Source organism: Taudactylus pleione, unplaced genomic scaffold, assembly GCF_031769625.1.
Source record: "Taudactylus pleione unplaced genomic scaffold, aTauple2 ptg000082l, whole genome shotgun sequence".
Lineage (NCBI taxonomy): Eukaryota > Metazoa > Chordata > Amphibia > Anura > Myobatrachidae > Taudactylus > Taudactylus pleione.
This window is the reverse complement of record NW_028284484.1, coordinates 10,682,512-10,709,000: the sequence shown is the minus strand read 5'-3', so window position 1 is coordinate 10,709,000 and position 26,489 is coordinate 10,682,512. Positions and strand designations below refer to the sequence as shown.

At 43.6% G+C, this 26,489-nt stretch overlaps 1 protein-coding gene across 5 annotated transcripts in view; it reads right to left on the bottom strand.

Annotated features, from left to right (window-relative positions):
• Nucleotides 1-26,489, bottom strand: part of NADK (NAD kinase) — a 130,965-nt gene that overhangs the window by 36,066 nt on the left and 68,410 nt on the right. For 4 of the 5 annotated variants that reach the window (XM_088468214.1, XM_088468216.1, XM_088468215.1 and 1 more), the window contains exons 4-8: nucleotides 11,904-12,033; nucleotides 10,823-10,931; nucleotides 8,991-9,076; nucleotides 3,823-3,925; nucleotides 2,321-2,472 (exon numbers count right to left, since the gene is read on the bottom strand). In XM_088468214.1, coding sequence (XP_088324340.1) covers nucleotides 2,321-2,472; nucleotides 3,823-3,925; nucleotides 8,991-9,076; nucleotides 10,823-10,931; nucleotides 11,904-12,033 — 580 coding nt within the window. Of the gene's footprint in view, nucleotides 1-2,320; nucleotides 2,473-3,822; nucleotides 3,926-8,990; nucleotides 9,077-10,822; nucleotides 10,932-11,903; nucleotides 12,034-16,180; nucleotides 16,671-26,489 lie in introns of those variants that run through there. The other variant, XM_088468218.1, reaches the window with a different exon arrangement.

The window sequence follows — 26,489 nt, the reverse complement described above, 5'->3', positions numbered from 1 at the left end:
TTACAGCAACGCCCGGAGTATCCTGAGCTGTAAGGGCAACGGCGTGACTGTCTGAAGTGTCCTAAGGACGCTCCAGGCGGCACTGCTGCATAGATTTCCGGCTGCCATTCTAGGCACCCTGCTAGCCAGATGAGACTAGCAGAAAAAAGCTCAGAGGGCCAGACAAAATGATTCCGGGGGCCTTATACGGCCCCCGGGCCTGAGGTTCCCAATCCCTGGTGTAGATGGACTTTAGGGTGTTCTCCAACTTCCTGTCTGAAGCTTCTTTTAAAGGAAATAGCCCCTAGTACTGGCAGAACCATCTTTTTGGACAGACGAGACACTGAGGGATCTACCGAGGGTGGTGTCTTACATAACTTCCTTCTGTCTGTAGGAAAAGGATAAGAGGACAAAAGTCTACGGAGACCTAGAATTTTTATCCGAGTGTTTCCAAGCACAGGTGAGGATAGCAGCCAGCTCCTCTGAAGCAGGAAAGGAGGCAGCTTTTTACTAGAGACGGCCAAGCAGAACCCTGGTCTGCTTCCTCCATTTTTAAAACCTGGCGGTAAATCAACGCCTCTATGCCCTGGGACAAAGGTTCCGGATCCCCCGGGACCTATTCCTCCCCAGAATCTGGAAACTCTCCCTCCTCATCCTCAGAGTCATCCAACTGTAGGACTGAGAGCAACAGCCAGGGGTGTTTCTAGAGAGGACGGGACCTGTGTGCAGTCTCCAACACGGGCCCGCTTCTTTCCGTCCAGCGGCCACTAGAGTGTGCCCAGAGTCTATAGCGCATGCACAGGTCACCGGGAAAATGGCCACAGCGGCCATTTTTCCTGTACTGCGCATGCGACAGGAAAATGGCCGCGGCGCCAATTTTACAGTCGTTTTTACAGGCGAAGACACCGGAGCCGACGTGGGACTCCGGAGAGGTAAGTTTTAAGGGTGCAGGGTGTGCGGTGCGGGCATCCCCTGGACCCAGGGCCCCGCACACCCTGCACCCATTATAAATACGCCCCTGGCAACAGCCTTTTATTGGAAACCGGAAGGGACGCTGGACATCATGGCTTTTGTGAGCCCCTCCACTGATTTAGCTAGTGAACGAGCAAAGACTGGCTCAGGGGGAGAAATAGTAGACGTCTGAGATCTGTAAACCTCTATTTATCTTCGAGAAGCCTCTGCAGACAGGTGTGACATAACAGAAGTGAACTGCGTCGCCCAAGTCGGCTGTTCCTGTGTCTGGGGTGATCCTTGAGCCTGGGACTCTGAATTACATTTGTCACACAGCAGGGATAAAGATAGATATAGAGATGATTGTCCCTGTGTAAACTTTTCTGCACAGTTCTTGCAAGAAAAGGACTTCTGTGAAGCCTTTGATCCCCTTCCAGCCATGGTACACAAACACTGACATACAAACAATACAGCAATGTAGAGGACAGTGTAAGAATAGAGACTGAGATATGATATAGAGAGGAAGGAGATAAGGGCAGAGAGGGGAGAGAGCCACACCCTCCCAAACGGCGCTGGTAGCAGTGCCAAAAACACTGTGTATAATTACAGCAGTAATATTTACACTGTGCTCATATAAAGCTTAAACCCCACTAATACACTCACGATCCTGGGGAGGCTATCTCAGTCTCAGCGCTGTTGTTCAGCCCAGCTAGCAGCAGCAAAAAAATGGCCATCGCCTCTGGAAGCGCCGGGGCAGCTGGGAGCAAGAAACATAACTCCCCGTTAGGCTCCGCCCCCCTCCGCTATGGTGCCCTTTTTAAAAGGGCCGCGCTGACTGCCCTGCTAGCAAACAACGCCATTTTGTGTGCCTGGCAACCCCACTAATCGGGGAGCCAGGCTATACTCTCAGTAACTGCAAGGCTGCCGGTGGAGGTCAGGCTAATGGGGGACCGCAACGTGCTGCGCGTCCTGGTCAACCCCGGAGACAGTGGTCTCTGTAGCCGAGGACCCTTGCACAAGTCGCTGCGATAGGGTCCCCCCCGGCAGCTCCAACGTCACAGACAGGTAGAGGCAGACAGCTGCCTGCCATGTCCTCAATGTCTGTAAAGACCTATGTTAAACTAAACTGTGCCTTGAGGAGAAGCCAAGGTATGACCAGCTCCCTTGGGCACAATACTAAGACTGGTTTGTAGGGGGTATAGAGGGGGAGGAGCTAGTCACTCTTTCTAAATTTAAAGTGCCAGCTCCCGGTTAGTACACATCTATACCCCACTGTTATGAGACTCCAGTGTCCCCTAGCGGATGAAGGATAAAATTTAATTTTACACAAAACAAGCTTCTATTTGTACATAAATGTATCCCATGGCAATCTATATAAGAGAATACATACCTGATACTTGGTTTGTTGGACAAGCTCCTTCTCAGGCAGACTAACAATGATCCCGTTCTCTTCCACTCCGTTCTGTAAAATAGACTTCTTCTCCTTGTGCTCCTTCAATACTTTCACTTTTAGCCTGCTGCGAAGTACAAGAGCTGCATTACCTGGCGGAAGACAGAGAGGTTAATGGACAGACAGCATTTACAGCGTAACATGTAAAAACATTGGCACAAATGGAGGAGCAGCAAAATGTGTGTTGATATTTTCATGGAAATATAGTTACTTTGCTCTATACCACAGCTTCCCAATCTCCGCCATTACAGTCCAGGTTTTAAGACTATCCATGCTTGAGTCGAGACGGTTAAATCAAATTGGCTGAGGTACTAATTAAGTCACCTAAGCTCAAGCATGGATATCTTTAAAACCTGGATTGTAATGATTGACTTTGGGAAGCTCCATACTATACATTTTCCCTACCTGCTTAATGCATCTATTATATCAAATAAAGAGTAAAATGACAATAGAAGGCTAAACACAAAAGAATTGTGGAGACCACAACCACATGTTGCCTGGCTAACAGAATGAAGTCATTCTCATTATTGTCAGCGAGTTGAAATCATACAGAAAAATTGTTGTAAAATGAGGATTTAAAAAAAAAAAAAAAAAAAAAAGTAATGTAAATTGTAAACATACCTGTAATACCTGACACAATGACCCACTGGCCAGGTTCCATTCAGAGCAGTAACATGCATCTTTTCCAGGGCGACTGTAATACCAATGTGTCCCACTCACTAACCACATTACTTGCCCATAGAGGAGTCTGATGGGTTTGAGAGACCAGGCACAGCATATATCTATTTTATTCATTATATGTTAAGGATTCTGAACTCTCTTACCATCGATTACCTATAGTTAAACAATAGGACCATGATAAGTTCTATGTAAAACTACTTTGAAGAAACTGCACTTTGGCCTCTCCCCAAATTAAACACCTGCATTCTCCCTATCCTGGGCACTACTTACTAAACACCCTATGGCTCCTGCACTTCATCCTGGATACTCTCCCCAGCTGGACATCGGTGATCTGGCCGTGAGTATATGTCCACCCACTCTCACTCCCACCTAATACCATAACCACAAATACTAACCTAATACCATAACAGTATCCCTCAACACTAAAACCCAAACAACCCTAATCCCCTATCAACCTTAACCCCCAACCTTAATACCCTAGTACCCACCCCCTAACCCTAAAATTCTAACACCAATACCAAAACAACCCTAAATGGGCCAAAAGGTTCTTATGTGCCGTCAAATCCTTCCATGTACGTTGTCTCCCTCTGGAAAGATCAGTAAAGGTAAGCCTGGCTTTTATTTTTCTATAGCGAGCTGTGAAAATGTGCTCAGGCGCAGCAACCGAGCAATCAGTAACCCAGCTTAGACAGGAGACACATGCTTCATTCACTGGAGAGGAATTTGGCTGCCCGTCCACTGACCTTAGGGCGTTTTCTTACCTTCTATAACCTGAGTGACTTGAGTCTGGAAGTTGTCAAAACTAAAAGGGGTGAGGAATCCCAGTGATCCCAAGTGAAAGGCCATCACCGGAGGGACACTGTCCTGCAGAGAGAGAGGAAAGTGCGTCACTACTCTGCAAATTCAGGGTGTAATATGGAATTGTACAAAAAAGAAAATAACATTGAAGAGATACAGGTACAATAAATGAAACCTAAATAAATTGTGCTCAGTCAGAAGAGTGAGTTTACTGCAATTGATGGGGAGATGGGGAAGTCCAACATGTAATTTTATTCAGGTGAATTGAGCAGTCACAGACAGTAATGGGTATGTAGAGTGGATATATTAACAATTAGTTTAGGGAAGAATACAAATGTAGTGGAGGACAGTATTAACCTAGATCACAGGTTCTCAAACTCAGTCCTCCAGACCCCAAACGGTGCATGTGTTCCAGGTATCACAGAATCACAAGTGAAATAGTTATCTCCACCTGTGGATCTTTAAATGTGTCCATGAGTAATGAATGCACCTGTGCACCTGCTGGGTGACCAGGAAAACCTGACCTGTGTGGGGTCCTGAGGACAGAGTTTGAGAACCACTCACCTAGATGATAGCAAAAAAGACAATTAAATGAAGAGAGACTGCAGGATACAAGTACAGAGGTGTACAGTAGGTACCTATACCCTGCTTAATTAAATTCTACATGTCTAAGACTGAGTTTACTGTATTCCCCACCTCTCTCTCTGCTGCCAACACTCTCTTACTCTCCTTTCCCACAAGTCCACTGCCAGGGTGTCATTATAGACTCCTTCACCCCCACGTGCTCGCCATCTCCCAATCCTGCAGCTTTCACATTTGCAATATCTTCAGGATCTGACCCTTCTTCACTCTGGATACTACAAAAACCTCTTATTCATGCCCTTGTCATCTCCTGCCTGTTCTACTATAACTTCTGACTCTCTAGTCTTCCTCTTTCCCACTCAATGCTGCCACTTGTCTTGCCTTTATATCTTGCGTTCGGATTCAACAGCACTCAATCACTCTTCCCCCTCTATGGGCAGTATTCAATTTGAAGCGAAAACTTAATTTTCGCCTGTTTGCATTATCCCCGTATTCAATTTCAAAGACTTTTCGCCGGTGTGAAAAAACAGGGATAACTTTTCATCATGTTTTACATGGTGAAAAAAAGGGCAGAACTGGGGTTTAGGAGTGCAGGCTTGAAATAAAATAAAAAAAAAAATAGCCTGCACCCCTGGGACTGTCCCCTAAAATAATCTGTCAAAAAAAGTTTAAAAAAAAAAAAAAATTGGGACACCCCAAAAAAAATGTACTTGAATTTTGGGGTAAAAATATGGGGGACAAAATCCTAAAGTAGCAAAATAGATTTCACAGGGGTCCCCATGTATGCGGCAGGTGTTTTCTTCATTGAGGGTAGTAGCGGCAGGTGCATTTTTGAGGAATTTTTAAAAATAACTTTAGGGACTTAAAAATATGCTTTTCAAGTACCCTGAATTTGATGGAAATAGATTTAAAAAAACCCAAAAAACTAAGTGCTATTCTTCACCCCTTCTTCTTAAGCCACATTTATGCACCTGCCGCGGCTATTACAAACCCTGACTTCCTTCAGCAGTCAAAAATGGGGATACCCATAGTGATCCCCTACGTCTAGACATCTATAGGGGGTCCCAGGAACAATTCCTGAAAATTCACGATTTTTTGTGATACTTACCTTTCCGCCGGCTCCCGTTTTCGCTGATTCCTAATTGAATACGGGAATAAAGCGGGCACGCGCCCGATACTTTATCCCCATCAAACCTCCGATGTGGAGCGAAAAGTCCAGCACGGACTTTTCGCTACAAATTGAATACCCCCCAATATCTCCAACCTCAGCTCAGGCCACCCTCCCTCTCCGCTCTTCCTCAGATTGTCAGCTTGAACTGTGCTGATGAGCATCCAGGACTTCCCCCATGCTCTTTCCCCTGCCCTATTAGAGTGTCTCCCAGCATGCATTGTTTCAAACAGCCCTGAAAATGCAATCGTTCATTAAAGCCCTGCGGACCACTCACACTCTTAGATCACTCCCTCTATTCTTTCTTCCCATCTCAGCTCCCAGATATACTCCCCCACTCCCTCTGTAAGCTCTCATGAGCAGGGTCCTCCACTGCTTTGGCTCTCACCTTGCATTCCCCAGTGTGCGCTCACTCACTGTCAGTGACCGTCTGATCCTTTATGTCCACCCATGCCAGGGCACTGGATCATTAAGTGACACTTAGGGCCATATTCAAAATGGAAGCGAAAAGTCTGTGCTGGACTTTTCGCTCCACATCTGAGGTTTTGCAGGGATAAAGTATTGGGCGCGCACCCGCTTTATCCGCGCATTCAATTAGGATCCAGCGAAACCGGGACCCGGCAGAAAGGTAAGTATCGCAAATATTTGGGAAATTTGGGGAATTCTTCCTAGGACCCCCCTAAAGATGTCCTGTAATGGGGGATCACTATGGGTACACCCGTTTTTCCCTGCTGAAGGTAATTATGGGTTTTAAATAGCCGCAGGTGCTTTTTTATGCCTGTGAAGAAGGAGTGAAGAATAGCACTTAGGTTTTTTTCTCCAAAAAATAACTATGGCCATGGGGTACATGAAAATGGTTGCAAGCATATTTTTAAGTCCCTAAAGTGCATTTTTAAAATTCTTCAAAAATGCACCTGCTGCTATTACCCGCAATGAAGAAAACATCTGCTGCATACATGGGGATCCCTCTGGAATCTCTTTCGCTACTTTAGGATTTTGTCCCCCATATTTTATTTTTTTTTACCCCAAAAGTCAAGTTAATTTTTTGGGGTGTCCCGATTTTTTTTTTAAAAAAAACTTTTTGGCACAGATTTTTAGGGGGACACTCCCAGGGGTGCAGGCTATTTTTTTAAGCCTGCACCCCTAAATCCCAATTCTGCACTTTTTTTCTCCATGTAAAACATGGTGAAAAGTTATCCCCGTTTTTTCACAAAAACTTTTCGCACTGGCGAAAAAAGTCTTTGAAATTGAATACGGGGATAATACAAACAGGCGAAAAAGACGTCATAGGCAATAAATTATCGCCGATAACGAGTTTTCGCTTCAAACTGAATTATCGCCGATAACGAGTTTTCGCTTCAAACTGAATACAGTCTTAATATCTCACGCTTTGCTTTTCCCCATTACACAGTGTGTTTGCCCCTTTATATATCGAATTGTTTGGGTATTATTGTAATGCTCTCTGTACGGCGCTATAGATACTTGGTGACGTCACATAAAATATATTAGAACTGGGAGAAAATGGGATTCCCGTGGCATGCTGGGACTACACATCCCAGCATGACCTGCCAAATTTTTCCTATCAGCGCATGCTAAAACTGTGGCAGGGCATGCTGGGATCTGTAGTTCAACAACAACTGGAGTGCCACTTATTGCCCACCTCTGCCTTTAAGGAATAAAGCATGTGTCATTACTGTAATACCTAGAAGTTACCTATATACTTTTTTGATTCTACAATGCTAACCTTCAATGTCTACCACTTATGGTTTCCCTTTTGTTACAGTACCATCTATAGGTTCCTTTCAATCTACTCTGTAATCGCAGTTTGGACAGGTAAAGCCCTATGATCTGGGACTGTCATAAGCACTGATTAAATAACTGCAAATGGCCTACAGATGTGTAATTGTCACTCCAATTCCTGCGCGGCAGTTAGCTACACCCAGGGAAAGTCACACTGTGTATACAAACAGCCCAGACTTGTTTTGGAAGTATGCGTTTAAACATTAATTGTGAGGTAGCATGAAAGCAAAGTTAGGATTCATTTGGTTTGCATTAAGAATAAACTATATATTGAAAAATGGATTTGAAGACAGTTCTGAGGACTGACTAACAAATGATATGCTGTATGAAGATGTATAATGATAATTCGTAATATATTTCTCTTATTGCTCTATATATAGAACACATAAGTTAGGCTGTGTGCCCTGGATAAACTGTATTATAGAGCACTTATATATCATATCAAAGTGTAAGAAAAAAGCAAAAGGGCCCAGTTAAAACCAAAGCAGTTAGAAAACAGTAATATTTAGGACTACCTAACCTACACATATGCTATGAGACATTCAAGTGAGTTTTTGTATAAATCTCTCTTCTTTCAATATCATCTCGGCAGTATATTCTCCAATATTAAACAACTACATGAATGGTTTCAAAAGATACAGTCCCATCGTCTAACAGCCACAGCAGCTACAGTATGCCTGGGAGCCTCTGGTTAGGGATGAATTGCCTCTAGTTACAAAAACTGTCCGGAGTGCAGGCCTGGACAATCTGTGGCTCTTCTGGAGTTGTGAAACTAGTGCCCCAGCATGCTCCGTAATCTGATAGCTGGCAGGGTTTCCTGGGAATTGTAATTTCACAACAACCTGGAGATGCACAAGCTGTCCGAGCCTGCTCCAGTGCTCACAGCCTGTAACAGTGTGAAAGGTAAAAGCTGCTGAAATTGGTTTCCATCACAGTGCATGGCCATCCTATCAGCTGTGTCGCCAATATCCATATACAAGTATGTACATTAGCCTCCAGCATCATGGGGCCGTCCAATCAGCTGTGTCGCCAATATCCATATGCAAGTGTGTACATTAGCCTCCAGCATCATGGGGCTGTCCAATCAGCTGTGTCGTTAATATCTATCTGCAAGTGTGTACATTAGCCTCCAGCATCATGGGGCCGTCCAATCAGCTGTGTCGCCAATATCCATATGCAAGTGTGTACATTAGCCTCCAGCATCATGGGGCTGTCCAATCAGCTGTGTCGTTAATATCCATCTACAAGTGTGTACATTAGCCTCCAGCATCATCGGGCCGTCCAATCCGCTGTCACACCAATATCTATCTGCAAGTGTGTACATTAGCCTCCAGCATCATGGCACAGCAGGAGTTTTATGTGTGCTCATGTCTCCAGACATAATGACCTGTGATTCTGATAGTTGGGCAATGGGCTATTTTCAAGGGGAAAAAAAAGTACAGTTCAACTTCAGTTCAAATGACCAAAGCTACTAGAGGGTGACATATAATCACACCACACAATCAGTCACTGGGATTAGCACTGTCAGTCACATTAATGATATCATTTATGCAAGGTTACAAGCAGGTGACCAGAACAGACCTGAAAAAGTGATGAAGCATACAGCAAGGTCCCGTCTCCTCCAAGGCAAATAATAAAGTCAATCTGGTCAGAGATGTCATCAAAATCTAGTAAAGCGTTAAAAAAAATATATATAAAAAGTTAACAGGCATGAAAGCGCTTTTCATTCTGAGAATAGTACAAGCTCGCTGAACTGTAGACAAAATGATTGTAGGTAGAGGTGCTAGTGAGGACCAATGCTGATACATTAAAATAATAAATACAATAATTTTAAAAAGTGCATACAGAAGTGTCGACATACATCTTACTTCCCTGTGCGTTAAACAACCCTTCTAGTCATGCCATGGCGTGACTCGGTATCGCTGAGTGTCTTTTGTGTGACTTTTTACCTTCAAATGCTTCTTATTCACAAAGTATGGATAGAGAGCACAAGCAGCTTCTGCTGAGTAAAATGATATGCGGCATGTCTATAGTCTATGTGCCACTGCGGCTGTATCTGCATGCAAAATACGTCACAGCCGATTGGTCCAACTAGACCGGCTGCTGTGTGTTAATGCCCCATTACACTTTATTAATGAGCATCACAGTGACACAGTGGCTAGCAATGCTGCCTTAATTGCACGATTTTGAAAACCAACCAAGACACTATGGACCTGATTCATGTTAGGAGAAAATCAAAAAAGGAGCAAGTATTGAGCAGCTTTATTTTTACACTGAAATTTAGCATTAAGATACACATCCCTTCCCAAATTTAAATCTCGCAGTACATTTTAATTCTGCTCCAATCACCTGCAGTGCTACATAGTGCAAATTGCTCTTTCTTGTATTTACTCCTAATTCTGAATCAGGCCCTAAGTGCGCAGTTTGCATGTTTTCCCTGAGCTCGTTTGGTTTCCTTCCCGTGCTACGGTCCCCCTCACAGGCCAAGAATGTGCTAGTCAGTTGGCTTCTGATGAAACTGACCCTCATGTAAAAGGGTAAAACCTTTACACTGACGTAAATGATTACAATTCTCTGCAAATGGGACGAGCAATCAGATGCTGCAATATGTGATGTTGGTCCTACCCTGCACAGTAAAGGGGCCCATACATCACCGATGGATCGCAGCTATGTTGCAAACCTGCAACCCAGCATTGCAGGATCGGTGAAATCCAACATGTTGGATTTCACTGATTTGCCAATCATGATCAAAATATGATCAATTTCACATTGGTGAATTTTAAAATTAAGAATTTCACCGATCAGCCAACTGATCGCGGAACATCTTTGGCCGCCGACCGGCATTTCCGATCGGTGGAACGGCGTTTTCAATTGCATCACAGGATTCCACGATCCGTCTGTAGATTTATGGGGGCCATAACACTGCCTCAAGTTTCATCCAAGGCTGTGAAAGAGAAGAACTACGAAATCACCTGGGAAAAATACCCATGGTGATGTGACTTTAATGACATACTGAAGTCACTTCATATTGCAGGAGCAATTTGTAGGATCATTTAAGAAGATGTTTATTTATTCAATGTAAAAGTTAGTATATACTCTTAATATATTTGTTTTCAGGCTGATAAAACAGTATGTTTATCTACTATGAGGCATACAGAAATGCACATATGCAAACTTACAATGCTATATAACGTGATGCTGATAAAGCATTGTCTGCATCGTAGACATTATACACTGTTCTAATGCTGACATCAGAACAATGGCATAACTACCAATGTAGCTAATAAAGCCCCAGCTACATAATTGCATAAAGTGGTTTGTTTATAAAATCAGAAAACGCACACAACAGGACGCAGTGTGAACATTTACATACAGTAACAACCAGAGACGATACATGTGCATGCTATTCTCACCTTCCCTAAAAGTGCAAAACTTCTTCTTTACTGGTCCAAAATTCTCATCATTAGCTATGGCGGGGTCTTCCAATACTTTCTTCTCCACATAAACAATCATGTTCTTTTGCTAAATGAAAGTAGATAGAAGTGACTGCATATCTGCTGCCAATTCAATGGGCAAAGTACATAAGTACATAGATCAACTCATTCTTTTAAAAAAAAAAAAAAAAACTAGGGCAGAGGTTCCCAAACTCCATCCTCAAACCACCTCAACAGTCCAGGTTTTTGAGATATCCATGGTTAAGCACAGATGGTTAAATCATTGACTGAGGTGCTGAATAAGTCACCCATGGATATCCTTAAAACCTGAACTGTTAGGGTGCATTGATTACAGAGTTTGGGAACCTCTGCACTAGGGGATAACTACACCTTGAAGCCATATCTTGCAAAAAGACCTTTCCTCTTCATGTAAAGTATAAAAGGGAGGGCCCCATTCCCCAGACATGTGCCATGCAGCAGACCCCCTGCCCAGCCTCACGCTGAAAGCTGGCACGTCTCTAACAGTCACAAAAGTAGCAGGAATTGGCAAGTGGTTAGTAGAGCTGGATAAATGCCTGCTATCATGGGGACCCTGTGATTCTACTACTTGGAGCATGGAAGGAATGATAGTATATGGGATGAGCTATCGAGCCTTCTAGATCCATTCTATATAGAGAGATCAATATTGATTGATAAGCATAAGCATTACTTTGCCATTAGAGCAAACAATGATAAAACTATTAAACTTTCTAAAGATACTAAGTGAAATATGTAGGTAAAGAGTAAGGAGAGTGCACATGAATGGTTTTTGCTTATTCCATTGATTGTATAGTGAACATGCAAACAAAAAATTGGCAGAAGACTGTAATGTGCCATCTTCCACCTATTTTGCTCCTTGGACTACCTATCCCTAAAAGGGAATTGTTTTCCCATGTCACAATCAGAAGGTTATTACAGATAACTAGATGTGTCGCTATGCTTTAGCCCCCAGTGAGAAGGATCACTAACAAGGTATAAAGCACCCAGAAGAAATACTGCAATTACCTGGGATGTGACTTACCTCTGTGAGAAACACACACAGCTCTTTGAACGGCTGCAGGACACTCGTGTCTCTGACCTTTTTGATCACCAACACACTTTTTGGTGGCTTGTTCCACGTTAGCAGCTGGCTTGCTGGGTCCTGGATATGCCTAGAAATTGAGATGTGAATAATAAACGATCAATGATCTTTCAATAGTGTAACTATGTTCAAGAATCTGCAATCACGAGTAATAGGTAAACGTACACAGCAGGCACAGGGCATGTGTGAACAGTGGAACTGCCCCTACATAAAATGTACATGAATATTATGCTGTACATTGTGACTGGCTGCATTTCCAAGTTATTGAAGACGCTTAAGTGATGAGTGCACAGCGAGGTCACATGTCTTAGGAGAACGTTGGCACATTTGGTGGATAGATAGATGGCAAACATCTTCCTGCAGTAAGGGCAGTAGCTAAGTCTGTGCACTATATGCAGGACACAAGGACAAGAGCCCTCAGACTAGACCGGGCAGGAGAGAGGTCCAGGTGTACACGAGCTGGGCTAAGCTTGTCTGGTCTCGTTCTCACATTACATCCATAATGTGGGTTGTCCAAATGGAAAAGAAAACGACTTCATGGACCAATCAGAAGCAATTATTTTGCAGTTGAACCCTGCAAGTGATGACCAGGTCATAATATTACACCTGAGATTACTAGGAACAATATTCAAAGATGTACTGTATGCGCTCAATGTGGCCATACATTAGCTACATATATTGGCTCATGAGTAGAGTGGTACATTACTAACACATTTAATTAATTAGTGAATAATGAAGTTTATTTATTAAAAAAAAAAAAAAAAGGGGCCAGATCTTGTCCAGTATGAGACAGAGAGAAGATATAAGACTGTAATCACATCTGTGTTCAGGATAATTCATAAACTGTTTGGTTAGTGTATTATAGTAATTGTGTCATTTATATTCAATAGTAGAAATGACAAACTGATGAGTCCTGGGCTGAACCCTGAATTCATTAATAAAGTTTGTTTTGTTGCAAAATGTGTGAGTGACAAGGAGAGAAAGGATCCAATCCCAGGGGGGACAGGAGGGGATTACTGGTATATATACAACCAATCTATACTGGCAACTGTTTCAGTATGTGAAGATAAAAATACAGTTATTATTATGGTCAAAACAGAGCACAAATCTGTTCTGCTGCCCTGGCTATAGGCTGTAGGGGGTACAGTAACTTTCATTACGGGATTGTTGCACCTTTGCTCAACACAACAGACTGTTACAGGAAACTGTTTGAAATTGTCTGTTTTTTTAAATAAACTTTATTTGAAGCATAAGCTCTTATCATTACATATTCATTCATTTATTAAGATCTTAACTAGCTCTATTATCCAATTCCGATTTTGTACCTTTGGATCATGTTTGGCAAATTATAATTGCACAACATTCACAAATCAATCAATACACAACCCTACTGTTATTAGTACATCAGATATGCGTGTGTGGGATCCTCAAAATACACCATAGTTGGATTTAATCAGATAGTTGTATCAGTGCCTCCCTTAGGAGCGCCCGAATTTCAAGCCATTTGTGGAAAAAGAACACTTGCGAATTTGTATTATTATCTTTATTGAACAAGATTCCAACAAAACTTTCCCATGTATCGAACAAATGTTTCACTAGGTTTTGTTTTTGCAATGATGCCTCTACCCACTCCATTTGAAAAATATAAAACAATTTTACCCTAAATAAAGACATAGTTGGAGGCAAATCATTTATCTACATAAGTAACAGGCTCTTATTTGTGTCTTTTATTCATATTTATTGTTAATTTAAAGATCTTATGACTATTTAAGAATCAACAGGTTATTATTGTCTCCTTAAATACACACTTTATGTAAGCAGCTAACAGACAGAGGGCATTTATTACATTGTCACAAGGTGCAGAGACAATATTTACATGCAGTGATTGATTATATGAACCTGTCTGTAACATTGTATTGCAAAGCTCGGCCCCAAACCATAGACAACATTATTAAAATAAATAAATAAAATAAAGGGATAATTTAATGTACTCCTGAGAACATTTACAAATAATCATTAGGTGGAAGCCTAAAACTTTTATAGTAGGTTGTAGATGTCGTACATTTGGAGAGTTGGGCTGAAAAAGGGTTAAATTAAAAAAAAAAGATGTATTGAAATTTGTTAAGGTTTTCGCACTTAGCGATTATTAATGGTCTTAAATATTGTACTAGTGACAGATCGAATTTGTCACTTGTACATTGCTCCTGTCACAGCTATGTAGTAAAATGAATACTAATCAGAGCTACAAATTAGAAGTACATTTACTGACAATCAGTAAAAGGTTAGTGACAGTTTCACTGGTCAGTAAGGAAAACAAGGACTAAAACATCAGCTTTCCTGATGTTATTACATGCATATAGAAGAACACATGATTGTCAATACTGTAGAAAATAAACACCCTCCTTCCTCTGAATATTGCTGTTAATTATACTTTTTGAAGCTAATTTGGCATATAACATATATAATCAGTAAATGTTTACAAGGGTTGACAATCCTGATTTGTGGGAGGTAATCTTCAATTAGATTACAAAGGAGTATATAAACAAATATATTTATTTATGTGTACACACACAGTGCCAGATATATATGTGGATAAGAGTCTTCTAGATATGGACTCAACAACTGCCACTTAGTGTCCTTGCACTTAATGCCATAAACAGGCGGTACGCAGATGGAGAGGACTTGGGGTAGAATTGTTCCTGTGACAACAGAATCAGCTGACATTGGGATCCTATTTAAATCTCCTAAACTCTACTGTTTAACAGATTGTATCCAGATTGCTGAAGCGCTGGGCACAATCTTCCAATCTATTATTCCCTGACACAGACTGGTTTGCATTGTTTACTGGGGCTTGCAGTATTTAGGTTGTCACTGTTTAAGGTGATTCATACTCAGAACGCATAGGCCTGACTGACTGAATGTTTGTATTTATTGAGATAGAGATATCTAAAAGAAAAAAAAGATTATATATGAGAGATTATATATATATATATATATATATATATATACACACATACACACATACACACACAATCCTATGCTCAGGCACTCCTGTTACCATTCTGCAATGAGTGTTGAAGCTAGCTCTGGTGCTCACCTCGGGGGTCAGCGCCCCCAAAACATAACATCCAAGAATAGAGGCGGCACCCAGAGACTTACAATTCGTGTACCCCCAACAGGGTGTTTATTAGAGTCAACATTTCGGGGCTCTAGTCCCCTTCCTCAGGACAACAGTCACTAATAAACACCCTGTTGGGGGTACACGAATTGTAATTCTCTGGGTGCCGCCTCTATTCTTGGATGATATATATATATTACATAGCAGCTGAAGAGACTCCGGAAGGGGATACCTATTGTTATTAGGACGACAGCAATTCTAATGCGACTCAGATAACGGTATATGCTTTACATATATTTAATACCTGAAAGCAAATTGCTATGCTCTACTAAGCTTGCAATCTAATGGCTGACTGCACACACTTTCTAGGGGAAAAATGGCCTACAGTTATGACTCAACAATGTAATAATGACATTTCAGAAGGGAAATGTTATTTTTAATAGTGACAATTTGTTCCTTTTCAACACTCTTTTGGCAAACTTAGAAAATGACAATTTCTGACATAAAACATTTGACAGCCCAAGGCAGGAGATTGACAGCCATCAAAATTCATCTGGCACCTTAGCGATACCCCTAAAGTAATATTTAAATATAGAAAAAAAAATAGTTTTTCGCATTCTAAAATTATATTATATTTAAAAACCCCTGTTCTTGACAGGTTAGGGAAGAGAACCATAGACTGATCAGTTAAGCGATCAGATAGAAGTTAAATTGGCCAGCATAAAAGCATTCTATGTTTACATATTACATAAGGCAGATAGTGTTCCACATTAGCTGTGGAATGCACTATGTTCAAATTTGCATATAAAATACAGTAAAAAAAAAAACAGAACACGGTATCATAAATAATGTCCTAACCACACAGACAGAAGTCTACAAACATTGCTGCCCATCCCTTTCAGCAGTTCAAATTCTGGTTTAATCAGATATGAACAATTGCAGAATAAGCAGAGACTGGGCAGCAGCATGCTTGGAAAGCTGCCCTCGTATCTATGTATGCCATGATTCCATTCAACAAGTTTGTTCCCATCGTGTACTCATTTACGCTGATAAAGCAAAGCCCGATCTATTGCAGTGGGTGGGCTTGTTGCATACTAACCATTGCCAGGTATTCTTGGGAATGTTTCTAGGCTTCACTCGGTCATAAATCTTCATGGTCTTTTGCATAAATCTCCCAGGTGAGTCAGAAATGAGAAATTGTAAATCCTGATAGAGAGAGGCTGCTACTGGCTATAAGACATTTTGGAAGCAATGTGGAGTAAAAACCACCTTGGCCACACACAGCTGACACTACTGTGAGAGGTGAAAGAGGGCAGGGAGAGAGCTTGGAGATTACAGATCTATCCAGTCATCACTAAAACCAAACTCTGAGTAGTATCTCCTCCTGGAGACATAAGTGACAGGAGCTGCACATGTCAGTACACCGTTGCAGTGTGGCTAAAGTTAGCTTTGTGTGTATGTAGTGATCTTCCATCCCACTCGCAGCACAATGATAATTGAAAAACTGCAAGAAAATCCACTGAACAGCTTCAAGCAGGTTCAAAGCACAGGAGAGTCTTCCCCAGAGAACTTGGCAGCTGATCACAGAATGAATTACGGCTCGCCCAGGTATACAGGCTGAGAAGGTAAGGCAGTCACAGCAGTGCCTCTTAAGACTTACTAATTACATTACATAATGCTGGTCCTGCCCAGTAGGAGGAGTGCAGCACAGGATGTGCCCACAGTACAAGCAGCTCTGCAAATGGCCAGTGCTGGTAAGGAGGGATCACATATTAGGGCAGTGTTGGCTAACCTTGACACTCCAGCTGTTATGGAACTACATAACCCAGCATGCACTGCTACAGTTTTGCTATTAGGGAATGCTAAAACTGTGGCAGGGCATGCTGGGATATATAGTTCCACAACAGCTGGAGTGTCAAGGTTAGCCAACACTGTATTAGGGAGTACTTTCTCTAACAACTCCAACACCTGTATAAATTGCTGCTTCTGACCAATACCACAATGTGTGCCAGGAATAATGAACATAGTTTAATGTTACGGATGTGTAAGAAGGTGTAGGATGAAAGTTTCCATTTGCTTTTGATGATTTCTTTCAGTAGCTAAACAAGCTGCAATGTGGTCCATTGCATTTAAACAGACAGCAGCATTATGGGAGTTGTGGTTCAACTATAACTGTGTTTTACTCTGTATTATAGCAAATGGCCAAGAGCTGACACTTACTACTAGTCTAAGCATAGGATTTTAATTATTCATAAATTTGGCTTAGATGCCATCAACACAATAACAAAACAAATATCAACATGCTGTAATACAAAACCGATCAGTGCATTATCATACCACAATGTTTATCTGGATGAGCCCTTACACTGCAGATGTACTATTTATCTTGTGTCACCATATTACACAGCGCTGTATAAAGGATCTCAGTTATATTTCATTGACAATCACAAAGTGGCCAGTGATTATACAGACACGATAATGTTCCCCGAGCTATTCAATTCTGCCAGAAGTTAGGTCGGGGAAGGCTCGCTCTCATGCTGTAAACAAGGTGTTTAGACGAGAGAACAGGCATTCTCCGACTAAACTTCCGGACGCGATGCTGTTTTCCCAGCGCTAAGGGCAGAAAACTGCACCGTATCGTCTGGACTGTTGTCGGATTTCTGCTCACATCCCCAGAAGGATGCAAGAATAAATCCTTAGTCGGGCTTAGCAGCGCAAATGAATTGAATAGCTCCGGGAGCTGATTCCCGGCATTATTCACATCGCGTTGAATAAAATCGTGCCCAATTAGGTACGAGTTTGCCAAAAACCTCACAACTGTGAGGTTTTTCCCGAAAGATTATTGGTATTCAACTGAGTGCGGGGATTTGATATTTGTTTTCAGTGCCTCCAGAGCAGGTCTAATTTTTCCTTCAATCCATATTTTAAGGAAAAATTGTTTGCACTTGCTCTGGATCCCTTTGGACAGCTTAATTAGTCCTTAATTACTCCCCTTCTGCAGCACTGTCCTCTTCTTCCGTCTCTTCTCCAGCGTCGCACACAGCTTCTATGGACCAGCCGGGCACAGGACAGAGACTACCCCTAACCCTACACCCCACTACCCCTAACTCTGCACCCATTTCTCGGCACACACTACACGTAACCCTGCACCCGCTCCCCGCACACACTACAGCTGCTAACCCTGCACCCATACCCCGAACACACTAACGCCGCTAATCCTGCAAACACTACACCCGCTCCCTGCACACACATTACCAACACTACCGTCGCTAACCCTCTACCACTCCCTGCACACGCAACACCCAGTCCCCGCACACAACACCGCCTCTAACCCTCTATCACTCCAACACACTACACCTGCTCCCCGCACACATTACCTACACTACCACCGCTAACCCTGCATGTGCTCCCCGCAAACATTACCTACACTACCACCGCTAACCCTGCTCCCCGCACATATTGCCTACACTACCACCGCTAACCCTCTACCACTCCCTTAACACACATTACCTACACTACTGCCGCTAACCCTGCATGTGCTCCCAGCAAACATTACCTACACTACCACCACTAACCCTGCTCCCCGCACATATTGCCTACACTACCGCCGCTAACCCTCTACCACTCCAACACACACTACACCTGCTCCCCGCGCACACATTACCTACACTACCGCTGCTAAGCCTCTACCACTCCCTGCACACACTACACCCAGTTCCCGCACACATTACCTATACTACCACCGATAATCCTCTACCACTACCTGCACACACTAGACCCAGTTCCCGCACACATTACCACACTACCACCGCTAACCCATTACCACTCCAACACACACTACACCTGCTCCCCGCGCACACATTACCTACACTACCACTGCTAAGCCTCTACCACTCCCTGCACACACTACACCCAGTTCCCGCACACATTACCTATACTACCACCGATAATCCTCTACCACTCCCTGCACAGACTACACCTGCTCCCTGCACACATTACCTACACTAGCGCCGCTAACCCTCTACCACTCCCCACACACACTATACCTGCTCCCCACACACATTACCTACACTACCACCGTTAACCCTGCACGTGCTCCCCGCAAACATTACCTACACTACCACCGCTAACCCTGCTCCCCACACACATTGCCTACACTACCGCCGCTAACCCTCTACCACTCCCTGCACACGCTACACCCAGTTCAAGCAGACTACTGCCACTAACCCTCTGCCACTCCCTGCACACATTACCTACACTACGGCCACTAACCCTCTGCCACTCCCTGCACACACTACACCTGCTCCCTGCACACATTACCACACTACCACCACTAACCCGCTACCACTCCAACACACACTATACCTGCTCCCCGCACACATTACCTACACTACCACCGCTAACCCTGCTCCCCACACACATTGCCTACACTACCGCCGCTAACCCTCTACCACTCCCTGCACACGCTACACCCAGTTCAAGCAGACTACTGCCACTAACCCTCTGCCACTCCCTGCACACATTACCTACACTACGGCCACTAACCCTCTGCCACTCCCTGCACACACTACACCTGCTCCCTGCACACATTACCACACTACCACCACTAACCCGCTACCACTCCAACACACACTATACCTGCTCCCCACACACATTACCTACACTACCACCGCTAACCCTGCTCCCCACACACATTGCCTACACTACCGCCGCTAACCCTCTACCACTCCCTGCACACACTACCTACACTACCGCCGCTAAGCATCTACCACTCCCTGCACACACTACACCTGCTCCCCGCACACATTACCTACACTACCACCGCTAACCCTCTACCACTCCCTGCACACACTACACCCAGTTCCTGCACACACTACACCTGGTCCCCGCACACATTGTCTACACTACTTGCACACACTAGACCCAGTTCCCGCACACATTACCTACACTCAGAGCCGTAACTAGACTTTTTGGTGCCCTGTGCCAGAAAGAACATTGGCGCCCCCCTCATTTTTACAAAGGGGCATAATACACCCAAAAAGGGCATTGGCCTCATGGGGAAGGGTCAGGGAAAAGATAGAGGAGGCCAGGTGATGCTGGGGATGAAATAAAAGGAAGCTACAAGTGAGAATGATAATAAACAGAAATTTTACAGGCCTAAACTGCTCTGCGGTGCCCTGTGCGATGGCACCGGCCGCACTACCCTAGCTATGGCCCTGCCTACACTACCACCGCTAACCCGCTACCACTCCAACACACACTATACCTGCTCCCCGCACACATTACCTACACTACCGCCGCTAAGCCTCTACCACTCCCTGCACACACTACACCCAGTTCCCGTACACATTACCTACACTACCACCGATAACCCTCTACCACTCCCTGCACACACTACACCTGCTCCCCGCACACATTACCTACACTACCACCGCTAACCCTCTACCACTCCCTGCACACACTACACCTGCTCCCCGCACACATTACCTACACTACCACCACTAGCCCTGCTCCCCACACACATTGACTACACTACCACCGCTAACCCTCTAGCGCTCCCTACACACACTACACCTGCTCCCCGCACACATTACCTACACTACCACCACTAGCCCTGCTCCCCACACACATTGACTACACTACCACCGCTAACCCTCTACCACTCCCTGCACACACTACACCCAGTTCCTGCACACATTACCACACTACCACCGCTAACCCGCTACCACTCCAGCACACACTATACCTGCTCCCCGCACACATTACCTACACTACCACCGCTAACCCTGCACGTGCTCCCCGCAAACATTACCTACACTACCACCGCTAACCCTGCTCCCCACACACATTGCCTACACTACCGCCGCTAACCCTCTACCACTCCCTGCACACACTACACCCGGTCCCCGGACACATTATCTACACTACAGCCACTAACCCTCTACCACTCCCTGCACATGCTACACCCAGTTCAAGCAGACTACTGCCACTAACCCTCTGACACTCCCTGCACACATTACCTACACTACCGCCGCTAACCCTCTAACCACTCCGTGCACACATTACCTACACCACCACCGCTAACCCTGCACCTGCTCCTCGCACACATTACCTACACTACCGCCGCTAACCCTCTACCACTCCGTGCACACATTACCTACACCACCACCGCTAACCCTGCACCTGCTCCTCGCACACATTACCTACACTACACCCGCTAACCCTGCACCTGCTCCCAGCACACATTACCTACACTGCCACTGCTAACCCTGCACCTAGCACACATTACATACACTACACCCGCTAACCTTGCACCTGTTCCCTGCACACATTACCCGCTCCCCGCGCACAGGCTCAGCGGCCGTCTACAGGTTAAAAAAAAATAAAAAAATTTACTCCCATGGGATTTGGCCACAAAAAACCCAGCGACCAATTTTTTTTCATTGGAAACCATGGGTATTGGGAAACATGCATACCCCCAACCTCGCAACCAAAATTGATTGTGAGGTCCTCAAAATTTTTTGCGGACCAAATCTCGTGGCCAATTGTATATGCCCCAAAATGTCACCAAGGACAAGATGTCGGACAGCTGCATGATATCGACAATCAATTTTAAGCCTAACCCTAAACCCTACCCCTACAATTTCTATTGTAAACATTTTTACAAATGGTAACGTGTTTTGCTGGGATGTGCTGTCCCAGCAAGCAAGCATTGGTAAATAGCTCCCATAAGTTGAAGCTAAACAATTTGTAATGAATTGTCGGTCATCAGGGAAAACCCTGATATACAATAAATAAGTCTTTAAGAGTTTTTGACAAACCATTTTCTCTTTATTTGGAATCACTTAACGCTTTGAGATAAATGAACTAAGGTTAAATGCCACGCTGACTAGAGATACGTTTTTACTGTGACTTAAGGGGCCTATCCATTTGCTGGCTTTCTGCACAATGCGACCAAAACCAGGAGGTTTTGGTCGGAACGTGCAGAAAGTCTGCAGGTGGCTAGCCGGCAAGGGCCAGCGATGCACGTGCATGCTGGGTCCTTGCCGACCCCGACTATCTATCGAACATGCCCGTCAACCTGACGGTTAATACTTTGCTGCCATTATATATTTAGGCGAGGTTAAGCGATTAGGCAAGCTAACTATTTATAGGTATCAATTATAATATAATCTGGCAAAAGTTATGTCACAAACTAGCTTATACAGTGGTCTAGCACATGTAAATATACAAATATCCAGCAGGGGGCTACATTTTCATAGGTGAGAACACAAAGTCTGTCTGTGGAAGTATCTTCTCTACTTCACACATTAATGAAACCATATGCACTTCAGTTCTCCTATGTTTATAATGCTCACCAGGAAAAATGTCCACGGACAACAGACCAAAGGAAAATAATTGGTGAAGAAGTGAACTTATTGGAAAATGGGCAAGACAAAGCTCCCTCACATAAGCAGTACGATGAACAGTGGTTTCTGGCAAGTACACATAAAAACAGGCAGTGTGGATCCGGTCACAATCCCAACAGTCGGGATGTCGGCGCTGGAATCCTGACACCTGTCAGAATACCGGCGCCGACATCCCGACAGTAAGTACTGGGGTTAGGTGATAGGGTTAGGCACTAAGGGGGGAGGCAGAGGTTAGGTTTCGGTGTAATGGTTAGCTTTACTGCCTCACAGCACTAAGGTCGTGAGTTCGATTCCCACCTCGGCCCAACCTGTGTGGAGTTTGTATATTTGTATATGCTTGCGTGGGTTTCTTCCGGGTAATCCGGTTTCTTCCCACACTCCAAAAATATACAGGTAGGTTACTTAGCTCCCCACAAAATTAACGAACATAGATTGTAAGCTCCACTGGGGCAGGGACTGATGTGAATGGCCAAATATTCTCTGTAAAGTTCTGCCGAATATGTGTGTGCTATATAAATAAGTGGTAATAAATAAATAGGAGGGAGGGTAGGTTTAGGAACTGGGGAGGGAGAGTTCGGGGTAGGGACAAGTGTCGGTATCCTAACGCTGTCAGGATCCCGAGCGCCGGCATCCCGTACCCAACCCTGCAGTAGGGTTCCGGTCACAATCAGTGCGCGGTCACGATCTCTGGAGAGAAATCAACTCTCAAAACAGAGTGATAGAGATAATAAAGTGACAAAGAAGTATGCCTTTATTTTAGGGGTTAAAAAATACAATACCCTTCTTGCTAATAAAATATACAAAGAAATGGCTCACTTTGGTCTGGGCAGTCTGAGAACAAAGAACCTGCATTCTGCCTTGTCACGTTTCTGTACACGGATGCAGATACTGTATCTGTGAGAGGTGAGAGCTGCGTACATGCCTGACTGACCTTTATGTCTGGTGAGCAAAAGGGTAACAGATCATAGACCAAGGACAAGGTTATTCACAATACAAAGACCAAAAGTCTCTATAAAACGGGTATTTATCATTGCTATTGTTTATATACAGTTATGTCATATCAAAGTTCATTTTATACATGGGTGCTTACATTATTACATGGAACAATCCTTTTGTGCAACAAAGATAATTGTTTTATCCCAGAAACCTTACCTTATTTTAAACGCCTGCCACCCAAATACAGGTAGAGACGCCATTTTGTGTACTAAACTAATATTCATGAAAATGGACACTACTTCCAGTGCTTCAGGGGTATTATTCACAAATGCTGTCAGGTTACTGTCTGCATTCGTATGGACAGTATATGGCTGCCTCCACTCTGTCATGGGAAGAAGCACGGACATGGGTATTTTGTTATTTGTTTTTACACATTATATCCAAATAATACACGTTATTTATGACAATAGGTTATTTTTGACTACCAAAATAATGCCCTTTAGGTTAAAAACAATGCTCACTTTCCCTATACGTAAAATATGGACGGGTTCTATGGACATAAAGATATACTAGTCACTATTGAAAACCAAGATACTGTCAACCATTTGTGTAAAAAAACTATGAGGTTTCTAATAAATGTGAACTATTTTTATTTATTTTATTTCTCAAAAAGGGAAGTGATGGGGGCACAAGACAACAAGCTGTGTCTGCTGTAGAAACCTTTGCGGAATAGTGAGAAATACATTTTCTTAATGCAGCTTTAGCAGTGCGAGTGCCGAACAAATCAGAGAATGGGCTGTTACTTTGCCTCTGATGTAATCATTCTCCTCTAACACATGGTGCTGGCAGGACTGACCACCTGTGACTGTGAGCAATCTAGCCACACAAATGGGAGCTAACTGCAGAGACCTGGACCTTTCAGAACAGCCCTCTGTCCACAAGGGTCTCACGTAGCCACTGTAGGTTATCCTCTGAATTCCTATCATTATTCCCAATTCAGTTTAGATTTTTAGGATTGTCCGATTGTAAATAACCAAATTCCCCATCCAAATCTACATGTGTGCTGTCAGCATAAAGGGGGCGTACACTTTCCAAAAAAAAATTATATTAATAGTTAATAATTTACTAATAACCAGAATATCAAAAGGTATTACATTCACTGTTACAATGTAATTGCACAATTTAGTGGTATTAAAAATCAAAGTATGAATCACTGGAGGCCTTTGTAGTACATGGCAAACTGCACACTCCCAAACCTACAATCAATATACCCAATCTAACAAGCCAATTTTAAAATACACAGTAATACACGCCCGATGAAAACTAAACACACACTAGTGACACACTCTTTCATAGCAAGTTTAGTCTTTTACACAGAAATGTGCATGCATCAGGTAGGAGTATTATAAATGATTAAACAGCGCTCATATAGCATTGCACCTACTATAAGGAGTGCAATGCAGATTCCTTAACTTGCAAGTCATGGTTACATAGTGCTTAGGGTTAAATAGTATATAAACTCATGGCTGGAAACCAGTAATATACACAGAAGCGAGCAGTTCATGTGGAATTCTATGTTCTGCAAAACTATATCTTCACATCCCATCTAATCAAAAGCTCTGTGTTCTCTTTTGTGGAAGTGAAATTCTTTGAAACCTCATTTCAAAAAACCTGCATCTCACACCTCTTTTGGACCAACACTTTTATTTTGTTTCCCCTAAAATGCTGCTCGTTTGACCCTCAGTTTTGTCTTCTATAGCAATATAGGATTGCATCCACCTAAGTTTTATATTTTATGACATTATCAGCACATATGGATGCACTCAGTCAAGTAATATGTGCATAGACCAGTGGTTCCTACATTTTTTTGATCACGGCGTCCCAGAGTATCAGCAATGTTTTCATGGCACGCCTAAGCCAATAGTTTGTTATTGAGAAATTCAGAAAAAAATGTAGTGAAGTAGTTAAGTGAAGTAAATTGTCCTTACCTGTCATCCTTAGGGTTATTTATGTTGTGGGTGACAGGTTTGCACTTCTGTTTGTCCACGTATTTACATTACATTGACCATAAAGAATTAGATTTGTTTGCTGGACCACCATCCTGAGGCACCCCTGCAAGTGTCCCGAGGCACCCCAGGGTGCAGCGGCGAACAGTTTGGGAACCACTGCCATAGACTGTAAAAGGAGAGTTATGGTAAAACTTACCCTTGTTAACTCTCTTTCTTCGGTCCATAGGGTCCACATGGGACCTGGAGGACCGGACACCAACAGCAAAGCTTTTCAATCCCAGGATGCTCCGGGCTTTCCACCTATACCGCGCCCACAGCCTGAGGGCAACTCAGTTTTGTTAACAAGCTCAAGGCAGGATAGGAGAGAAGGAAGACTGGTACACTGAGGAATCACAATCTCACACAGAGAAGGAAACAAGTGACCAAGAGAAGAAACCCATAGAAGCCAGGTGCGTCAGGGCGGGTGCCCTGTGGACACTATGGACTTTGAAGAACAAAAAGTTAACATCAGTAAGTTCTATCATAACTCTCCTTTTCTTCTTCAAGGTCCATAGGGCTTCACAGGGGAGACAATGGGGATGTCCCAAACCAGTTGTTCAAGGGCAGGAACGCTCCTGAGCTGAGAGGATAACCCTATGCCCGAAAGAAGCATCCTGAGAGGCAAATGTATGAAAGGCATAAAACCCAAGAAAGGTGTGGACAGAAGACTACGTGGCCGCCTTGCATAGCTGTTCAGCAGAGGCGCCACACTGGACTGCCCACGAGGGACCCACAGGGCAAGTAGAATGAGCAGATAATGTAGCCGACACAGGAAGGCCAGTCTGCGTGTAAGCCTGTGAGATAGTCATGCGAATCCCTCTGGCCAGAGTCTGTTAGCTGGCCATCCCTTCTTTTGGAATCCATATAGGACAAAGAGAAAGTCCAATTTTCTGATGTAAGTAGTACGGTCTACGTAGATCTTCAGAGCACGGACCACATCCAAAGAGGCCTCACCTGCCGAGAGGTCTGGTGATTGAAAGGCCGAAAACACAATTTACTCATTAAGGTGAAAACG